The sequence below is a fragment of the Zootoca vivipara genome, chromosome 10, assembly GCF_963506605.1.
Source record: "Zootoca vivipara chromosome 10, rZooViv1.1, whole genome shotgun sequence".
Lineage (NCBI taxonomy): Eukaryota > Metazoa > Chordata > Lepidosauria > Squamata > Lacertidae > Zootoca > Zootoca vivipara.
Window position 1 is genome coordinate 38357440 of NC_083285.1, and position 21815 is coordinate 38379254.

Consider the following 21815-nt stretch of genomic DNA (forward strand, 5'->3'; position numbering starts at 1 on the left):
GGCATAATCAGCGGATATCTAATCCATCTTTCCAAATTGCTAAATTCTTTCCCACAGTGTTCTCCTGATGACAAGGAGTTTCAAAGCTAGGCTTTCCACAGGTCTGCTCTGGAGTTATTGTTACTCATCTTTGTAAAGAGGAGTTTTACTTGTATATCTATCCTATCTCATCATTACATGCCTCTCAAAGTCTTTATAGCCATCTCCTGTAATTTCTTCTGCCATTCTCCTTTCGTATTCAACTTGTACCTTATTTCCACCCAACCAAAAAAGCCTGCCAGTTTCTTTCACCCCTTTTTCCTGGTCCTTGCACATGCATTTCTCCTCATATAAGAGTTGACTTTTCTTACCCCTTCCTATTACCAGCTGATTAATGATAATAAGTGTTAACCTGTTACCTGTCTCTAATTTTCGTCAACACCTTCACTGGCTCTTTTACATGAGAAGAAGAAGACCAACCTTCCTCTCCACCCTCATTTTTCTGGCTCCTGCCCATGTTTATGCAGTATTCAAGGAGTGGCTGGTGCTGATTTGGTCCAATGAAGAGGGCATGGCATGGGTAGGGGCTGGGCAGCAAGCAAGTTGGCACTGGGCAGGCTGTGCTAGTGAGGCCCACCTGAAAGTGGTCCCAAACCCACTTGTGGGCCCGAGTCTGATGTCTAAGAAGCACTGCTTTATGAGTAGGAAAGGGTGTGACACGTGTATGTATATGAAGCAGTAATCCTAGGCAATAATCACTCCTCATGCCTATTTCACTGCATGTACATCCCCAGGGAAGCTCCAGCTAATCATGGCTTTCTATTATTGAACTAGAAATAAGCTCCGACACGATAATGATATGAAGCAGCATACAAAATTTGTAAATAAATGCATTGCCACACTTTTTAAAAGTTAATATTTTTTTTAAAAAAAATCCCACCTGAAGTGGAGTTCACCTATTTCAGAAGAGCTGAGCAAAAAATTTATATTGTACCAGGGTTGGTCCTGAACAATCTTCATCATAGATAAACCGCAACCGACAATTTGATGATCTGGCTAGTTATACTTCTATTTCTGTGATCCTCAGCATGCCTACTTAGAGGTAAGGTTTTTAAATTCAATGGAACTTATCGATTCACAGAGCTGAAATGCTGCAAGAATCCTCTTTTCCAGGCTAAACATATTACCTAACTCCCTCAATTGCTCCTCATAAGACTTGGTTCACCCCCCTCTGCTTACTCCTAGCAGTGTGGGGCCAGGATTGCAGCCTAAAGTATTTGCATCTGTCTCAGCAAAATCACATTATATGAAACATTTATAAATATTTTTGATTTAAAAATGTGACCAAGTAGAAATTATAGACCAACCACATCAAAGGCTGTGAACACATGGCAGTAATGGTGATTTGTCTTCAAGTCTTTTGTGATATAAGCAAATGTAGAGAGGTCTTCAGGGTCTTGTGCAGCACAAGAAATATTACGAATCTCATGTTCAGCAATAATATTCTAAATGAAAGAAAAAGAAACAGCAACTCAATGGATTTAATTAACATCATACAGCCCTTCAATCATTCATCTGCAAAGTGAGAATATGAACATCTGGGGCAGTGGGAGACACAGTGGTGGAGGAACCCTCTCCAGCACCCAGGGCGGCACAGCCGGTACAGACTGCACATGTGCAGTGACTGTACAGGATGCCACACATGCGCAGCCTGTACGGGATGCTGCACATGTGCAGTCCGTACGGGCTGCTGCTCGCGTGTGGTGGCGCCCATACAGATGGTGCGCACCCTCGGCCACTCTACAGCTTGGGGAAGGCAGGGGCCATCTTGTCACCCCCTCCCAGAGTGGCACCCGGGGTGGAGCGCCCCCTCCACCCCACTTCCCACGCCCCTGGGGAGATGGGGGTAACATTCCATAACAGACTGGTTTCCCCAAGTAAGCCTCATTAATAACAGCTCAATAAATAATACACTTGGGCAGCCTTTCCTTTGTCAGCAGAGGTAAAAAAATGTGTGTATCAGGGGCAGATAGGAAGAAGACATAGATCTGAAAACTACATAACTTTCCCATTCTCCCAACACCCCCCTCCCCAAAACAGAATTGGCGTAAATATATTTCCTCCCAATTGTTTCTAGTGGGAGGAAAAATACATATGCCAACCTTCAAAAAGAGAGGGAGAGTAGAAGTATGCCCACCACTGTGTCCTGGTGTCATGTGGCCAGTAGGGCTTTGTATATACCTGTACTAGTGATTCTGACAATAGATTGTGATCTTTATTCTACTTCTAGCCACGCAGAGAACCAAGAGCATTTTAATGGTTTGGATCCAGACTTGTTCCTCTGCAATCAGAAGGGCAACCAGAACCCAGCAAAGGCTTGCTGCTCAGTGAAACAGGGATGTGATAAAGATATATGAGCCAAGCCCTTTCCTTTTCCTTTAATCAGCCAGGGGGTGGCATGCATATGGGAAATGCTGCCACCCACCTGCTTACAGCAGAAGTAGAGCGGCTTCCCCACATTTGCAGGAGGGGGAAGGGTGCTTTGCCACTTTAAGGCAGTCCCTGTGCTCCTGATAGAAATGTAGGTGAGAGATATTACATATAGAACACTTCCATAAGGGTACTTTCAGGTGTTACAAAAACCAACCAGACTGTCCTATCTTCCTTCAGAAAAAGCATGCAGTGACTGCCCAAGACTACTGTGTAAACTACTCAATGGGTACAAGCAACCTAGTGGGAAACAGTATTACATTTTACTATAATTAGTAGATCAAGTGCTAACTTTGTACTTTTAGGCCGCAAGCTTATACACACAACAATGGAAAACAATGGGACTTACTTTTGCATAAACGTGTCGGATTTTACTGCTAAGGGATCTCGGCTGTGCCTATATTTTTTTGATTTATCGAATATAAGTTTTAAAAATAACAAGGGAATAGCCTGTGTGTTTTGTTTGCCTGAGTTTAAATGTCCTGTCGCTTCCAGATGGGGACAGAGAAAACAATGTTGGAAAAGGACAGTAACTTACGCTAGGAGTCATCCCACCATTATCCTGTGCAAGTAACCTGCTGTCCAGGAAGGCCAAAAGATACAACAGAACTAATGTGCACTTTGAAAACAGGGGTGGCCATACACGTGGAAGAACATTTTACTATAAAATGTATTAGTAACCAAATGATGCCTACCTTATTTGTTGCATCAATAAATTTTACCCCTTTATAAGAGACTGATAAAACAATAGTAGGAACTTTCTTCATTTGTTCTGTAGACTTCTGAAATTAAAAACAAACATGAAAGAATGTGGTGTATTGAACAATGTACATCTGATTTTCTTTCCCAAGACAACAATATACTACACTCAACTGTGGGGAATGGGAAATAGAGGATATATCTCATTATATATATTTAATAGCCCATGTCTGAAAATGAGTGGAATAAGCCACCACATGCACATACATAGTACAAGAGACATGAATATTGGTCAAACCCACAAGAAGTTTGATTGCATTGCTTCCAAGCGTCAGGAGGATTTAATGGAGGATAATGTATTCAGGTGCTACTAGCCATGATAGCTATGGTCTTCCTCCACTGTCCAGTTTCTGGGAATCACAAGCAGCATCTGGTTGGCCGCTGTGAGAACAGGATGATGGACAAGTTGGGCCAGCAGGGCTCTTGTTACATTCTTAAGAGGGTAATACAAAAGTGGCTGGCTTTGCTTTGCCTCTGACAAAGCAGCAGCAAAGTTTCTTGGATAGTATTCTGGCAGATTTTTTATCTGGACAACTGAAGCTACTTCATCTACTCTGGTGCTTACTACGAGATGTTTGGCTTTAACAGGCCTACAGGTCTATTTCTTTGTAATAACCTGTCTGTTTTGTTCTGTTGTTTGTTGTGGCCTGTGATCAAACAAACAAAATTATTCCCTACCCAACAAAATAAACTATTTCTTAAATTTACATCCCACCCTGCCTCTCAAAGGAGCCCAGGACAGCAAACAACTAGTGGTAATATAGCCATATTGCAAACAAGTGCAAAATAAAGTACTTTAAGTAAGTTTCCTCTAGCCGAAAGATACACTGAGAGCTAGACAGTATACTGAAAAAACATGTCAAAGGAAAAGAACGAGCTTGATGGTAGAAAAGCAAAAGCTTGGTGAAAAAAGATGAGGATTAAAATGTTTCCTAACTGGATTCTACCAAACGGAAATATGAGTCAATCATTATATTACTGCTGTGCAGATAGCAACGTGCCTTTTCATACAAGATTATGTGTAGAGAAGAGGGAGATTCTATGGCAGGATAACCACCACTGCCATAGTCCCATCAACTCACTGCAGCTGTGATGGGAGAGGAGATTTTTCATTTTGTCTCCCATTGACTCCAGTGGGAGGGAAATTACCAGCCAAGGACTGGTTGTCCAGTGGACCCTATTCAAATGGGTATTGAGGGGAATAAGCACTTTGGATCCTGAAGGTCCATGGCCATATCAACATGGCCTCAGTAAACCCAACTTTAGCTATATAGGAGATTTGGGGGGGGGCATTTGGGGAATTTTTGCCTCCCTCTCCACCAGTGGGACAGCACTTACACTCCTTTCTAATGCCCCTCAGCATCACATCCTTATTCTTCGGTACACTACAATTTTAATGCTAAAGTAGCCTGACTGATTATCCTAGGAGTACTGAGGTTTCCTTTGACACTTTAAGGGTTTTAGAGATTCTGTCATTTCCTGAAAAACTAAAAAAAACCCAAAAACTAAAAGGGCCATATTTATTTTATCTATGTTTAATATAATCTGTATCCCTTTTTAGCAAAGGTAACACAAAGCAGTTACCAACTGAAACACTGAACAAGAAAACATCCAACAGACAATAAATATCAGGAGAAGGAAAACATATTAAAATGATTAGTTAGCTCCCAATTATAAAGAAAGATTTTTAATTATAAAGAAAGATTATAAAACTTTTTATTTGTATAGTTCTACATTTAGATGGGGTAAATATAGATATTAAATATGCTTAATAAGTGTTGAGTTAAGATGCCAACAGTTTTCCTCTTCTTTATACAAATAATATATCTGAGCACCAGAAAAGAACATACAGAATGTATAATGAGAAAGATTGAGGTTATGGTTTATAAGTATTTAATTGACATCCTTGGAACACCTTTCAAAAGCATCAGCCTTTATCTCCCCCAAACTAAATATCAGCCTCTTATTTACACTTTGCTGCAGAGAGAAACAAATAAACAAAATGAAATAATTTGTATTTTCAATGGTATATATTCTTAATCATTTCATAAATTTGTATTTACACATGAAAACAATGATGCCATTGAGCTGTTAAGACTTTATTCTTATCTAAATAGATTGTGTTGGACAACTGCCAGTGACACAATTGTAGGATATTCTTATACAGTAATGTCTTAAGTGAAAAATATGTTATGATTGGGCATTATCACTCCTGAAATGTGACTCCACACTGATCTCTCCTATCCCTGCTCTCAGCAGTTGTTTTTAATACTATACTATTATGGGTTTTCCTGTCTTGATTAGCATGAACAGGCTTATTGCTGTTTTGCCTGAAATACTTGAAGGATTATCGGAGAATTAACCAAATGAATTAACTGATGGTACTAACTTTTGGAATGTAACATCCATCAATGTCTGGGGGAAGGAGAAGGAGACTACTAGAAGGACACCACCCCCACCCCCCGCTCTCTTTTAATTTGAGCAGAGAAAGGAGTCTGAGTCTGTTAAAGGAAAAGTACTTTGGGGTTTTCAGTTGTTCTCCTTGGGAAACTGAGACAGGGCTAGTGGTTTTGCTCGGCTTTAAATGTTCTGCTTGTAGTTTGCTCTCTGCTTTAAATGTTCTGCTTGTGTTTTTGTAAATGGGCAGGCATTACAAAAAGACACCCTATTCCTCCAGTACTCCCTTGGCCAATGGTGGCCAGTGATGTAGTTTGCTAAAAAAATAACTGCCAGTGGACCATGCATAGCGATTGATGCAGGATTGGAATTCCCATATTTACCCTTTCCAGGAGGTAGGAATGACACTGCCAGCCCCATGCACAGGCATGGTTGTTGAGTCCCTGCAAATGTTAGCAGCCTGTATCTGCTGGAAAATCCATCCACCCAGTAAGCACCACTCAGCAACTTCCATCTGAATCACTGCCTCCCAGCAGTAAAGGGGGAAATTCTCTCTCCCCGCCCCCTCATCACATTCCAAGGGATTTACGCTTTCCCCAAGGGAGTTCCCAAGTTCCACCAAAAAGGGGCTTGAGTATCCAGTCCTATGGGAGATTACTAGTCAAGTTCTCTGTTAAGGAAATGCTTGACCTGCTAAATCTTATTATATTCTCTACAGAAATAAAAAGGTGCAAGGGGGAGAAATCTACTTATCAAGAGGTAGGAAAGGTACAACGTGCATGCATATGGAGTTTTTAGTGATACTGTAATATGAAAAACTAACATACGTAACTAAAGTATAAAGAACATTGAAAAGAAACCTAGAGTTATTTCATTTAATGTACAACATAGATGAAGTGAGGCAGTTACAAGTAATAGTCCGGCCTGTTGCAGCCATTTCGAAAAAGTAAGTTTCACTCACCCTCATTTTTGCACAGGCATCCTGCGTTGATTCTGTGCCTCTTAGCTCTTTTACCAGCATAGAACCTAAATACTTATGGAAGAAACAAGGCACTGTTTTCTGAAGTTATGAAACAGGGTAAGCAAAATTTCAAAGAAAGCTTATTTGCTGACCTAAAACATTCTAGGGAAAGTAGATAATGTGAGATACAGCCTTCTCTGCCTTGGCTCTTGAATTCCCTCTTCTCAGAAGTACACTTGGTGCTGACACTTTGGCACCAAGTAAAGCCCTACCTGTTTGTGCCAGGCATTTTCAGTGTTTGAATGTATTGATTGGTGGTTTTAGCTGCTCTTGTTGTTTAAAAGGGTTTTAAGATTTATGATTGTGTTTTACGTGCTTTTAGGAATTTTGCTCTCCAGCCTGAAATCTATGGAGCTAAAAGGCGGGGTAATCCTCTTCATTAAATCAAATCTATAATTTTCCCTTTCATAATGTTAGATTTTACGTAGTAAATTTACAAAGTGTTGTTTCATGCTCTTTGTCTAAGTTAATTTATAGGCAGTACTAGCAGGTATTGTTGTTGCTGCTGATGTTATTATTAATTACCCACCCTTCACCCTAAGATTCCAAGTTGAGTTACAGCAATTTGAAATATAACATTAAAAACAGTTTAAAACCAGTTAGTTGTCAAAGGCCAGGATAAAGAAGTGCATGTTCATCATTCAACTTACCAGACACACACCTGTGGGGTGGAACCTCCACAACCTAGGAGCTGCTACAGGGAATGCCCTGTCTGGCGACATGACCCCCTGAGCCAGGAGTGGAGGAAGGGAAGGTGCGGTGGGTGCGGGTCGCCCCGGGTGTCACCACCAATGGGGGTGACAAATGGGGCAGCACTCACCACGGGAGCTTGTAGCGCACCTGAGTCACAAGTCTCTCCTGGGAGAGACGCGGTGGCTTGGGCGCGCACAGGCTCCGCACTGCCTAAACTGTCCGCCCGCTGCCTCTCCCCCCCAAATGTAGGACAGCTGAGTGGGAGGAGGCAGGCAGACTCTGGAGGCCCCGCGGTGCACCACGCCCCTATGGGCAGATCGCCCTGCCCCAAGCAGCTTCCTCCGCCGCTGCTTCTGCATTTTTCACCTTTAAAATAGAGGAACACCTACAGGTGTCATGTTCATGGGGAGAAGTCATAAAAACCAAAACCAAGGATTTACTCTTAAAATCTATGTATATACCAGCTGTCCGTATACAAAAAGAAAATAAAAAGTCACACTACTGTGCATTACAGGACCATGCAGGGTACACATGTAATGTAAAGTTACTTAGGTTGCAATTCTAATGTTGGCCAAAGATTCTTCAAGGCTTTTGATAAAACCAAGGACTGGTAATTTTTAATAGCACCACTTTTAAAACAGCAATTGAACTGTTTGCTTCCAGTGTCCTGGAATCAGTATGTGAACAAAATGAAGTACTTCGAACAGCAAGAATTTTATAGAAGGCAGTAGTACCACAAAATGTGGTAATGGTCACTAGCTTAGAGAGATTTTTTAAAGGAATCGGGCAAATTCATGGAGGATTAGTCTATCAATATGGGAGCTAAATTCAATATCCATGTACACAGGCTGTGGTGCAGTTCCGAGTTCCTGATTCTGGGGACAAGCATGGGAGGAAAGCTATGGTTGTCTTCATGGTCATACTCAAAAACCTTGAGAACAATGCATTTGGGTTGCCCTTAAGTTCTCTCTCTACCACCACTTTTTATACATATTTATGAGACTTTGGATGTCAATGGCATAAAAATTTGGATGTTTATTTAATAAAGAGCAGGGACTGAAACACAGATTTAAAGATAAAGCTATGATTTCCATCTGTATTCTGTTCACAATAATGTGAAATTTTTTATTTGTATCATTTTTGTTTATGTAATAAATTTTGTTTATGTAAAAATTTTGTTTATGTAATGAATAAAATGTAATATGTTATAGTTGCTATAGTTGTGCTAGATAGAGAAAAAGACTACCAAAATGTTAATGGTCACTCCGTAAACTGGACAATTTTCAACTATTCTCAAAGAAAACATTGAGTCTGGCAAACTTACAAATGCTTTGTAATCGCATGACTGGAAGATTAGCTTCTCTGGATGATGCTGCCAGTATTGTACAGGTGTTGATGCTGTTGCCTCATTAGGAGGTCGTAAGGTAATTGATGGTTCACCCCAGTCTCCAGTCTGAAAATCAGATGTATTCAAAAAGCAACGTAAACTGAAAGCAATTAGCATATTTCACTGTGGTTGCAAACATGGCATTTTGGCTACATATTATTATTTATAGCATGTGCCATTCTGAAGAATAAAAATAACTTATGAATGCCATATAGTCAACATTTATTACTTCACTACAGCCCCCAATCTGAGTTTTCTAGCAAGGAGCAATGTCAAAAATAGGCAGACATTATTTAAATGCTGCTGCTGTTTATACACCATTGTTATCCTTGTGCATAAGAAACTAACAGCTTGCCCATATATATGAGTGTTTGGAAGTAAGCCTCATGATTTCAAGTACCTATAGGATTGTAATGCAACAAGACCCATACTCAAATCCACTTTGTCCGGAAGTTTTGCACAGGATTGCAACCTGTGCCTGTGCTGACTTGCTTATGAGAAAGCTCAACTGTAATCATTGGGACTTGTTCTATAATCCTATGAAAGCCTCCTTAGAAGCAAGTCCCACTGAATTCAATGAGGCTTCCTCCCATTTAAGTGTAGTCTTATCTTGAGGAAACATGATGAGGATATGAATATGTCTCTTAACTCAAACTACCACCAAGGATGCTTGAATTTAATTAATTTTCTTACATATAAAAAGCAAATATTTAAACTGATTTAACAAAATGGTTGCATTTGGAAAGTACTTTCTAAATCTATATGTATTACAACAAATCTTACAATTTGCTTATCTCTGACTTCTGAGCATTTTTGTCCCAGTTTAATATGCTCTTTCTACTCACTGTTTTTCAACTCCGTTGAGATCAAATCGGCAACTATTTGTTAAAAGCTTACTAACAATTTTAAATAAACTTGAGAAGTAAGAGGTTGGATCCAGAGAAAGGCCTGCAGAAGGAAGGAAGCAGGAGACTGCTTGGGCAGGGGAAAGGGCAGAAAAACCAGCTTCTGCCAGCTCCCTTCTGTAGGCTTTTTTCTGGGTCCATCCCAAGATTAAATTAAAGCAACTGAAACACGTAATTGCTGTTGAAAGCAAATGAGAAAATTCCAATGAAAGAAAATGTCGTTTCATTTCGTAAACCAGGACAGAGCAAACAAAACAAGCATTATACATCCATTTCCATGGGCCACACAATCATGACAAGACACAGGTTGGTTTGTACAGATCTACAAGGACAAGCACAAGGTAAACTGGAAGACGTCAAAATTAATAGTAACCTTCCAACGTGAAAACTGAAGCAGGAGAGCAGAAGACAATACAAGCAGAAACAATTTTGTGCCAACATTACTGCCTCATTGAAAACTAATAGTAATGTAATTGCAGATGTGGTACTTTCCTTTAAAAGTGCTTCAGAGATATATAAATCGGCATCTTGCAATTAACTATTAAGTCCTGTGCTTTTCTGATTATTATTTTTTTTGGGGGGGAAGCAGGTGTCTGGGTAGACTTGGCAGATACACAACATTTCCTGCAAGTAGCGCTTTATCTAATCACTATTTCTTGATGCTGGAAAATGCTGAAATTGTGAAATGTCTGTTGTGAAAACATTAATAATAAAACAATAGTTAATACTTAGCTTTATATAGCACTTTAGAATGTTTAAACCACGTCACATGGATTAACATTTTGCAGTTGCCAATATTAACATTAGACATTCATAGTTGTTAAATATGGAGACTCTACAAGGATAAATTATCTGTCTTTGAGCCCATTCAAAACTTGCCACATGTAATCGCATTCTGTTGGTGAAATATGGAAGGGCTTTTCAAACACCCAAGGGCATACAGTGGATACGTATTCAGGCACTGATATCGGCCACAATTTTCTTGCCTATGCCCACTGCATTTTTACTGCAATTTTATTCTTCACACTTCACAGTATTCAATATCACAAATATCAGTTATATATAGCAAACGTGTGCTGCAAAAATAAGAGTCGGCCTTTGATTTTTACCATACTCAAATGCTGGGCATAATCCTGCCAAACATCTTTTAGGAATATATTTAGCTCTATCACTAATCTATTGCACTAACAAGTATTTCACTTTGACTACATTGTGACCTTGTGGAATTATCATTAGATATGGCAATTCAGTGTAGTGGGCAAAAAATGTTAAAGGCTTGCAGTTTGATTGTCCATTTATTTAAGTAATCTTATTAATATCACTCAAAGAAATGTGATTACGCTCTGATATTACACTTTATTCCATCCAAACGCTCAACTTGTCAATACTATTGTTAAGATGACAGAATAATTGGAATCTGCTTGTTTTAAAGTTCTGGTCAGTACATTTTAGCAAAATAAGTATTTGCTTTTGAATGAAGATTTATTCTGAGTATAAGAACTTTAGGATGTAGAACAGTAACAAATGCCAAAAACAGAGGTGGCATAGAATCTTCCTATATATACCCCACTGTCAAACAATTTCCATGATCCAGAGCCCTTTGTGTTCTTGTTCCCAATGTATATTCATACTTCTCCACTCTAGGATACATTGTTACAAATGAACATGGAACCCTTTAATTTCACAGTTTTACAGATTTTATACTTGTCAGGATTTACAAAAAATGTCCAGACTAGCTGTTCTCAGTCCAATAGCTAAAAAGTGGAACCTACAGCTGAAATGAGAAAATGTTCAGCAATCTTACAAAAACCATAGTCCCTTTAAACTAAACAGGTAAATTTATTATTTTTGTGGCAGAGGCTGCAAGTATGGAATCTAAATAAAATTAAAACGAGACATAAGTATAAGTAAGTACAGAAAGCTAATTGCAGTCAAACATATGTCTACCACATAAGTATTGTCTTCCAAATCTATGTTATGATCCAGCTAAATGGGAGAACTTTTATGTCCCAGTTATTTAATTGGGGGTATTTAAGTACAGTGGTACCTTGGAAGCCGAATGCCTTGGCTCCTGAATAAATCGGCTCCTGAATGATCGAAACCTGGAAGTGAATGTTCCAGTTTTGGAACGATTTTCAGAAGCCGAACGTCTGGTGCGACTTCCGCGACTTCTGATTGGCTGCAGTAGTGTCCTGCAGCCAATCAGAAGTCACACTTTGGTTTTCAAATGGTTCTGGGAGTCGAATGGACTCCCGGAACTCATTCTGTTCGAAAACCAAGGTACAACTGTACAAACTTTAACTATAATTAAAATTAGCTGTAGAAGTGCTTAGATTTGGTAGATCATCCTCACTGTAAATATTAATAGTGGCACATAGAAATTAAACAGGTGAAGCTCCTGTTATTGCACCATTCTGCCATTGTTGAAAATGCATTTTAATGTATCATTCATTTTAAAAAGAACCACTGATTGCACACATGCTCTTACATGTATGTACATGTTCAATTGCCATTTGTTTCACAATGGGTCATTTAAGCTTCAGGTTGTTCCTTTATTTGTTTTATTGGCTTGGGAAAAAACCTCATAATTCAAATTAATCTGTTGTTATAAACATATTTAAGTATTTCTGCTGGGTTCCTTAAAGCACCTGTGACCTTCTTCTGTCTCCCTCTAATAGCTGGGAAGATGCAGGTATAGGAATCAGTTCAGATGGCTTTCCTCATGCCTCGCAACTAAGTAACAAAATACCAGAATGCTCTTAGTTGTACATACTATTAAATATTATATAACAAGTATTATACTATTAGTAATAACAGAACTGTCAGAACTGACAGCACATAGGTGGGTGGAAGGTGCAGATACTGCTGCAGTTCTTAGAGCATTTCTGGTCCCCTGGTTCTAGGCATTTTTATCCCTTTTGCACCAAAGGTGATCTCTGACTAAAGTTTTTTTTAATTGTGACACAATATAAATGATGGAGAAATTGTCTGCTTTGCACATGCGCTAGGAAGGAATAGCATGTATAACACGCACTGAAGTAGCACATTAAGACAGTTATAAGGCTGATATTCAAGATACAGTGAATGATATGAGCACATTGCTTCAAGGGACTCCTGTATCTAAAATAAGTGCAGATTGTTTAGACATGCTACGAGATACCATTCATGAAGAAACATTGAAATGATGAGCTAGTATATCTTTTTAAAAAGGAGAAGCAGCCCTAAGAAACTAGAAAGGATCCTTCCTGGTCACTGAAAACAGATGGCACAAAACAGAGTGAAATTGCAGAATGTATGCAATTTACTCCCATTCTTGTCTTTGAAGGCTAACAAAGACAAAACACCTAGAGCAGAAGTTAAACTATAGATGAGGTCACTTCTTTTTTTAAAAAAAAAAACCACTGACCTTTGGCGCTGAAAAAATTGCATCCTGCTACACAAAAGCCAACAAGTTTATTGCACACTATGAAAACAAAATGTAAAAACACATATGTACAATCCTGGAAATAGTTGGATGCTACACATTGCTTTTTGAAGTCTGAAAAGCATGGCACCTGTATAAGGTATTAACAACACCAAGGCAACACAACGAACACCAATACAGTGACAATTTATTGAAGTATCTTACATTATGAACCTGATGGACTGCTGTGTAAGGATATCCTGCATTCTGGCTGGTCCAAATTTCACAGACAGAAGACTGCTAATATAAACAGAAAACTACATCTCATCTTGTAAATAGTAAAGCACCACCAACACCCCCAAGCCCAGGAAGAAAAACTATTGCTGGTGGGGGCATGAACACAATTGCAAGATTTTGTTTAAAAGAAGAGAGCGTTTCAAATTGGCAGCAGCTGTTAAAGCCCTCTAACATATTTGCTGACAAAACATATTCTGGGCTTATAGAAAGAAAAACACAGCTCAAGGATTTCAGATTGAGTTTTAGACCTATTCAGAATAATAAAACAATTATATGATTATGAAATAGAACCTAATAGCAGAAAGGGGGAAAGTGTGTACTCTTCAATCATATCTCAGCCTTTGATTTGCATTCTACAGCTGAAAAGGGTTTTTCAATGGAGATTTACTTTGGGGAGAAAAGGCTAAAACAAACAAATACTGTGCATAATCAAATGTGCTGCTGCTGAGCAATAAGCACAAACATCAGTGGTATTTGTGGATAACATTTGAAAGGTATTTGAAAGGCCTTAATTATTTGTAAGATACTAGCTATAGTCAACAAAGGCTGCATGATGCACAGTCTCCAAACATTTTTCATGCGGTAGGCCAGAAAGAGGGATAGCAGAGCTCAGTAGATTGGGCCAATATCTTTAAAATGCAATTAGAAAAGAACAAAATCATAGCTGTAAAATGGAGAAACAACGCACTATCTCATTCCAACCGTCATATGAAATGCAGGATGCTAAAAAATACATGTTGTGTTTGGAGAGAAAGCAAGATGCACATTACAACAATACAGAAAAAGGAAAAGAAAATCAGATTCATATCATCTGACAGCAGAACATCGTATATATTTCCTTATTTGGACACCACAAGCAAATCCAATATAATAGCTCATAGTAGCCAAGCAACTAAAATAAGCACCAAATAGAGTAGCTACCCAGAGTCTCCTGAGAATGCAACAATGAAAGGCTTTAAACAGCTGAGAAATGCAACTACAATCTCTGGAGTAGCTAGCAATTAATACATCAATAGCTTAACCACAGTATGCAGAGCATAGCCAGCAGTTAAGACAAGCAGCAGGAATTTAATATCAGTGTCTAAATAAAGACTGCATTCAAACAGAAACAGCTTCCTGCAAAAAAAATCACGATTGTGCTCATGTTTCCCTTAGTGAAATATGGATGGCTCACACTGACTGACAAGCTGTGTCACTGCTGAAATTCAAAGGACTGGAAGTAGAGGTTGCCTTTCTCTAAACTGACCAGAAAGTGTTCCTACAATTCAATCCTAGAAACCCACACTAAAGCCAATAAGTGATTATGAGGGGGCATGGTATCCACTGTGGCAGCACACTGTCACAACCAGTTGCATTGCGCTTCCTGTCTAAATCAGATCAATAGTAATTGAATTTTAGTACTTTGGCTACTGAAACTGAAATTATATATGTGTTAACCCATTTGAAGGATGTCAGACCAAGGTTGTTTCCTCAGTAGGTTTTGCACAAAGTATTAGTAACAATGTCAAGAATTACCGGGCTGCAATTGGGACAAAGGTTAAAAATAGACTACTGCATACATACTTTGGAGTACATACTTTGGAGAATTATCTAGATGGTGTGCTAGAGGCAAACTGTTCCCAATGCAATCTGACTCCATTCCACTGGAGGAGAGGCTGATATCAGTCTACTGGAGGCTGGTCCTGCTAGCACACTGGCTAATGTTGAGTTCCTTTGGTATAGGTAGAGGAACACTCTCGTGAAGTACTAAAGCTGATTAACTGGATGGATATGAGACTTTGTGAAGGGAGAAAGGAACAGTTGTGGGATGAGTTGTGTGTCAAAGCTGTGCAGTATATGGACTAGAAGGAGTGCTGAAGAACTAAGCAAAAGTGCTTGTAAAAGTGCTTGTAAATTGTAGATTGGAATTGGGTGAAGGTAGCATGTTAGCACATTCCAGAGGTTCCAGGCCTACTGAATATAGGGTAGGAATCATTGTTTTGTTCATCCATGGTAATCAAGAACAGCCCTTATACACAGCAGCTTACTTTGCCTACTGTGCCTAGGCCTCTGCTTAGCTGTCATTTATGGGCAAAACAAAATGGAAATCGTTTGAGCCAAGGTACTAAGGAACAGAACTGTGCTTTCTTGCCACTACTATTCTCTACCTAATGGGCCATGCTCTCTTCTTCTATCAGTCCAGATGTGCTTATGCAACACATGCACAGAGAGTGGAGCCCTGGCAGCTGTGTTGGCACAAAGAAAATGGACTTTGCATGCCTCAGAGTATCCTCCTGCCAAAGGATTCAACTGGCTTTCAAAAAGTTACCTACAAAAGTCAGTAGTATCTCTTTAAAAAAAATGAATATATCTGAAGCATTCCTAAAGACCTAGCAGAGTTCTGAAGATAATTTATTCTGACTACATTAATGCCTAAGGCTTATTTTACTCATTAACTAGCTCCATGTCTGTTAATGTTTCAATGGACAGGAAACAGAGAAATGGCATGGCAGAAAATGCAAACTGTATGAATGAAAATGGTTTTAATATAAAGGTCGCTTGTCCTTTCTGCAACTTGGGGAAGTTTTAATGAACATGCGTTTAGGCAGCCTTGCATAACAATTCCATAAGATGACCTGTGCATTCTCTTTTGTGTTTCCAGGGTGAGATGAGAAAGGACCAGAATGTATGTGATGTTAAATGCATAAATACATTTGTATTTGGCTTGTTTTTCCTGTCAAAATATGGCAGGAAAGCAGGATTGGAGCTGTGAGAGGCAGGGAGTACGCCCTTTTGCTGTTATCCCAGTGAAAATGTGCCTGCTCCCCTGCAGCAATTTGCCTGGGAGGAAAACTTCATTTGGAGCCAATGGAGCTTTTGCCTCACAGACAAATAGCTGTATGTGCCATTTTAATTGAGGCTGTGGTGTGGGAGAAAGAGTTAACTCCCTCCCCAAGTTCCCAGGTCCTGGTCCAGGTTAGGCACTCTACAGCTTTTGATACTAAAGGAAAATTGGTATGTTTAATATATTGACAAATTCATCACCATTCTGTTATGGCCCTCACAACTCCTCTGCAGTGTGAGGCACAAACTTTATATATAGTGACAACTCCTGCATTTCCCCACAGGGGAGATTTTCTCTTTGCAAGCTTCCATGAAGGCATAAAGAGAAGTAGCACTTCTTCATCTGGGAAGCAGCAGACACCTAGAGTTAACCTGCTGCAGTTCTTAAAAGATGACATGACAATTGGTTGTAATTCATCCTGAAAACATATATAAATAATTGAAGTAAGTGGTTCATTATGCTGAAAAGCTATCACAGAGAAGAGTAGACTGAATATTACTAATACAGTGGTACCTCGTGTTACATACCGTCCCCTTTACGAATGCTGCGGGTTACGCGCTCCATTAACCCGGAAGTAGATGCCCCTTGTTGCCCCAGGATGCGAGCGGAAGTCGCGGTCTTGCGGAGCAGCAGTGGGAGGCGCCATTAGTGAAAACGCGCCTTGTGTTATGAGCGGTTTCCTGTTATGAACGGACCTCTGGAATGGATTAAGTATGTAACACGAGTAACCACTGTAATACTAATACTAATAATAACTCTCATCATCTGGGAATCTGTTTTGCTTTCCAGCTCCATTTCACTTGCAGCCTGAGTGTAACAGAGCTGTGAGAATCTGATGAACTGGATCTGGGTGCTAAGGCTTCCGGAGGTCTTTGAACACTGTATGCCAGATCATCAAACCTATTCTGGTGAATCTTGATGTTTTACATGAGTCTGAAGAATCCATTTCTGTGAGGAAATGGTATATAGATGCTATGGAACTATCCCAGCAAGTATTTAAAAAGAGTAGCATTCCATGCCAAACAATAATGAGGTTATTGTCAGATTGTGTCAGTTGTGTTCCATCCCCATGTGACAGAGAGGAAAGCCCAAACAAATAAACTTTAAGGAAATTTTCTCCACTATCGGCTGCTGCTTCAGTTTGTTTTTGTGGAAGGATGTGATCTTCTGAGGTTCAAACTGACAACTTAGATAGCCATTAAAATAAAGGATCCTGTAAATTACAAAGAAGCCTTCCTTTCTAGACTGCTAAAGCAATGAAAAAACAAAACCCCACATCATTATTCTTGTGCATTTTAGTATAGTGTATAACACCCATGCCTATACCCTGACACCTTCAAGAGGTAAATACATAGGTAGTATTCAACCAAATTTAGACCTAATGAAATTAATAAACATAACCAAGTTAGGCCCATTCACTTCAGTGGGTCCACTCTGAGTAAAACTCACTCCTGTAAGATGCACTCTGATTATAAAAAGTGTCTTTTAAGGATACTAGACTACCTCTTTCTTGGGCCCAAATGTTCACATCCATGATATGAAAGGCCTGTGGCTGCTCCAGTCATTTCAAGACTCTGGAGTCATCGTATGTGATGAAAAAAGAACAGAAAGATGGCTACATTTGCCTGAATCTAGTTTCTTCCTCACACTTCATTCAACAAGATGGAATTCTTTATTTGAACAAATTTGCCCTAAGGTTGAGATGAGCTGGTACATACAGACAGCCCTAAAACTATTGCAAACTGCTTTCAAATTAATTTCCATCTAGCTGAACAAAAGTTGTGCTTTTTTCAGGGGCAATTGCTTCAGGTTCCTGCTGTCAGTTACTGTGGGTTTTTTTCCAACCCTGTCTAATCTTTTTAAAAAGTCAGTCTTGGTGCTCATCTCTCAAAGCAGGAGTTATCCTAGCGATTTCAGTTCTAATGTGCCAAACATGCACAGTGAAATGAAAACTTCTGCTGACTAACCACTTCCTTTTTTGCTAATAATGTCACTATAACCTTCTCAACCTTAACAGCCTTTCATCTTCAGAATGAATCTAGAACAGGTGGCTGATATGTCAAACATCTTTGGTCAAGTACCATCCCTTGGAAAAGCAGGTATGTATAAACAATTTCACAATCAGAGATTGAAAATAAGTGTCCAGATTGTATAGAGTAGGAAATCAGCTCAAAAAAATACTCCAAGCAGGGTTAGACACATCAAATGTGTCCAGATTTCCCCCACTTAGAAGTCAGTGGGCATGAAAATGTTACCAGAGTTTGGGGCTGTGTACACATTACTGACTTAAATCAGAGCTAGGTCATTCTTTTTCTCAACAGGGATCAAAGCTACATTTTGGGGGGGGGGACACATATCAAAATACAGTATTTCCTAAGAAGCAACAGGATAGATACAGGATAGATATGGATTGTGCCTAAGATGGCACACTACCTCCTAAGCCAGCAATGGGACAGAGGAAGTGAATTTACATAATTATAAAGAGATCACATATTAAATACAAATGTAAATGGAAGCCCACCAGACTTCTAAAGAAATGTTAATGGGCTGTGACATGCATTTTATGGACAAAATCAGTGGAACTGCTGAGTATATTATGGAATTTTAACCTCAGTTTCATCCTTGCATGTTTATCATATCATGTATGAGTGCGATAATTCAAGAATGAAATTGAGACAACTTCTAGAAAGGTAATATTATATACCTTTGGGGAGTATTATATTTTCAAATACTTTATGCAGAAATGAGAGAAGAGCTTGAAGAGGGTATAAGGGACAAGAAGCGGCAACAGAGAAGGATGAGATACTCAGTGACATGATGTGCATATATCAAACTACTCAGTGACAATAAATCTGGCATTGCCTATTCCAACATTCAAGCTTTGCGACCTGCAGAGAAGTTCTTTTATAGTAAGTGGTGTTTTGTTACTCCGCTCTTCTTTATCAAAGCTATCTTGCATACCAAGGGGGACTCCCCAATTCCTTCCAATAACAGGTTAACAGAAAACCTAATTCAGCTGTTGAAAACCACATACATTTGTATTTAAATGTTCAACTGAGCAAACAGAGCTTATCAGCTGCCCTTGGATTTTTCAAGAGGGAACCACACTTTTCCTTTCTATGTTGCTGTTAGATTTTTAAAAGATTGCAACATGGGCATTAAACATCCCCCCTCGTCCAGGTTGAACTGCTGAAATAATCAATCTGTACTTATGGCTATGCCAGGCACTTGGATGCCTCTATCAGGGCAGAATGCCTGCTCAGCGGAGTGAAACTTTCATGTCACTAACATGCTTCGTGAACTCAACTGGCCTTCCATCTGTTTTGGGTGCAATTCAGAGTTTGGTCTCTGATGCATACAGTGAAGCATTACAACATGGTTTATGATCTGGCCTTAAGTCCCGTGCACCATCAAAGAACAGCACATATCACCCACAGCACTTTCACTGATAGAAGTTCAACTATGCTGACCTTTAGAATGAAATATGGCATATCTTTTTGGTCAAGCATATACTATATTTAAGGTAGTCAGTGGATTATTCATTTGTGGTTGAATGTATTGAGGGTAAGTGGCATTCCATTTTTTAAGGGTGCTGAATGTGGTGGTGGTGGGACATAACTGTGGCCTTCATTTTCTATTGGACTCCAGTTCCCATCAGCCCCAACCAGCATGCTCCATGGTCACGGTGATGGGAGTTATACACCAAGGGCCATAGGTTAGTCACTTCTGGTTTAGTGTAATGTTTGCAGCATTATTATGGTGTTCATTAAGTAAAGACAGGAAATATTTCAACAGCCCCAACACAAAATATCTAAAACTGCAATACCCAAAAGCCATTTTAAAAATGATTGAAATCTAATTGTAAAAATAACAGTTTCAGCAAATCCCTTGAATTGCTTTGTCAGCAAAAATCATAACCAAATGTGAACACACACCATCCAATTTCTGTCTGAAAGCTATGAAATGTATTTCTGTCAAAAGCTGAATAAGAAAAATATCCATAATCAGATGGGGGAGAGAAAGTGGCTTTGTGTGCAGCTTACATAGAATTATCCCTTGTGGGGCCAAAAATAAGAAATGGGCCATTATTGATGAGAGTGATTTTCAGAGATAATAAACCAGCAACATCACCCCCTTAATAAGCATGGAGTAAAATTACTGAAGGGCAATACTAACTACTAAAACTAGATATCATAAGTACATTAGCAGATACTCAACTACAAGGTGGCTTTTGTCCTTGGTTTATGATGGATGCTGAAGCATCAGTTACATAGGCCTGACTTTGAAGGTTGCTAAATTTGTGTTGAACTATTAAATTCTGAATGCCTTACTCAAACCATTTGCTGAACAAGATTCCCAGCCAGGTTTCCATCAAGAAACCTGAATTTTAAAAAATCCTAAGGATGGGTTAGAATCTGCAATAAATGAATGCACCCAATAACTTTCAGTTGCAGGAAAATATTTTCAGACTGGATCTGTTGCTTTTTGGTAAGTTCCAGATTTTTTCAAAAATACGTAAGAAGTGTACCTAGAGCATCCCAGGTTGTTCTCAGACTTCCCATGCTTGAAGGTCTCTGCCTCAGCAAGGGGACAGGGATATCGCCATATACTTGGTATCAAAGCATGCTCAAAGAGGACATTCCTAGGCTGCCCTGTGTATGTGCGGATTGTACTGTGGCATCAATTCATGATTCCACAACTCACTTCAGAGTTACAAAGAACAAAAAGAACTCATTCTACAGTCAGCCAAAACTATTTTGAATGTAGCAATATGATTCCACTTAACACTAAATGCAAGGGGGGGGGGAATTGTGAGAATACACCCTGGAAGATCTATAAGAAATGTTGCTGCTAAGGAATTGGACTTTAGCTTCCTTTCATTTAAAAAAATAATGTGTTCAACATTGTTTCTACAACCAAATCCTAGCAATAAGGCAGCTTGCTGGTATCATTTACTCTTAGGAGACAAAAAATATCAGTCATTAAAATCTTATCTTCTTCAAACACGAAAAAGAATATTTCAATTTCACATATCAATGCTATTCACATCTCCCAGGCCTGTTAGCATACAAATAAACTAGTTTACAGAATATAAAGTCTCTCTAGAGCATAGATTTTTAAATGTGTGTTTATAGAGCAGGATAAAAGAGTCACAAAATAAATGCAAACCAATTTAGTTGAGGAATCAGCACATGGTTCCAAAATATTCTAACATTCACAAAAAGATATACCGGTACTCTTATTTCTAAAGGTACATCTTCTCAAATTTTAAAGAAGTGAACATACAACCCTAATTATATTAAATTTTAACAGGAAAGGCTTCCCAACATTACCTGTGCCATCTGTCTCTCCAGTTTTGACCGAGGAATATCATCAAAATAGCTGTCATTTCTTCTTCTCCTTGCATCCCCCTGCATGATAATGTGTGGAACGTCCAGGGAGCCACCAGTAGTGTAAGTGCTTTGGCTGAGTGAGGGAGACAACTGAGGAGGAGTGTGGTTACCACTGGGTTCCTACACATAATTAGAGAAAGTAACAGCAGGAAATAAAGACTTTCACTGAAGCTAAAAGTGTATGAACTGCAGCTACAAGTGTCTCAAGTGCTGGACATATATACAATGTATATATACCATCTATGTATATGGTGCTTTACAGGTATA

The 21815-nt window shown here is 39.2% G+C and overlaps 1 protein-coding gene across 3 annotated transcripts in view; it reads right to left on the minus strand.

Moving 5' to 3' along the window:
* The window catches only part of LOC132591112 (ankyrin repeat and sterile alpha motif domain-containing protein 1B-like), a 32264-nt gene that overhangs the window by 6035 nt on the left and 4414 nt on the right, over window positions 1-21815 (minus strand). For 2 of the 3 annotated variants that reach the window (XM_060279720.1, XM_060279719.1), the window contains exons 2-6: window positions 21489-21668; window positions 8664-8792; window positions 6587-6658; window positions 3165-3251; window positions 1347-1484 (exon numbers count right to left, since the gene is read on the minus strand). In XM_060279720.1, coding sequence (XP_060135703.1) covers window positions 1347-1484; window positions 3165-3251; window positions 6587-6658; window positions 8664-8792; window positions 21489-21572 — 510 coding nt within the window. In that variant the 5' untranslated portion in view covers window positions 21573-21668. Of the gene's footprint in view, window positions 1-1346; window positions 1485-3164; window positions 3252-6586; window positions 6659-8663; window positions 8793-13259; window positions 13335-21488; window positions 21669-21815 lie in introns of all 3 variants that reach the window. The other variant, XM_060279722.1, reaches the window with a different exon arrangement.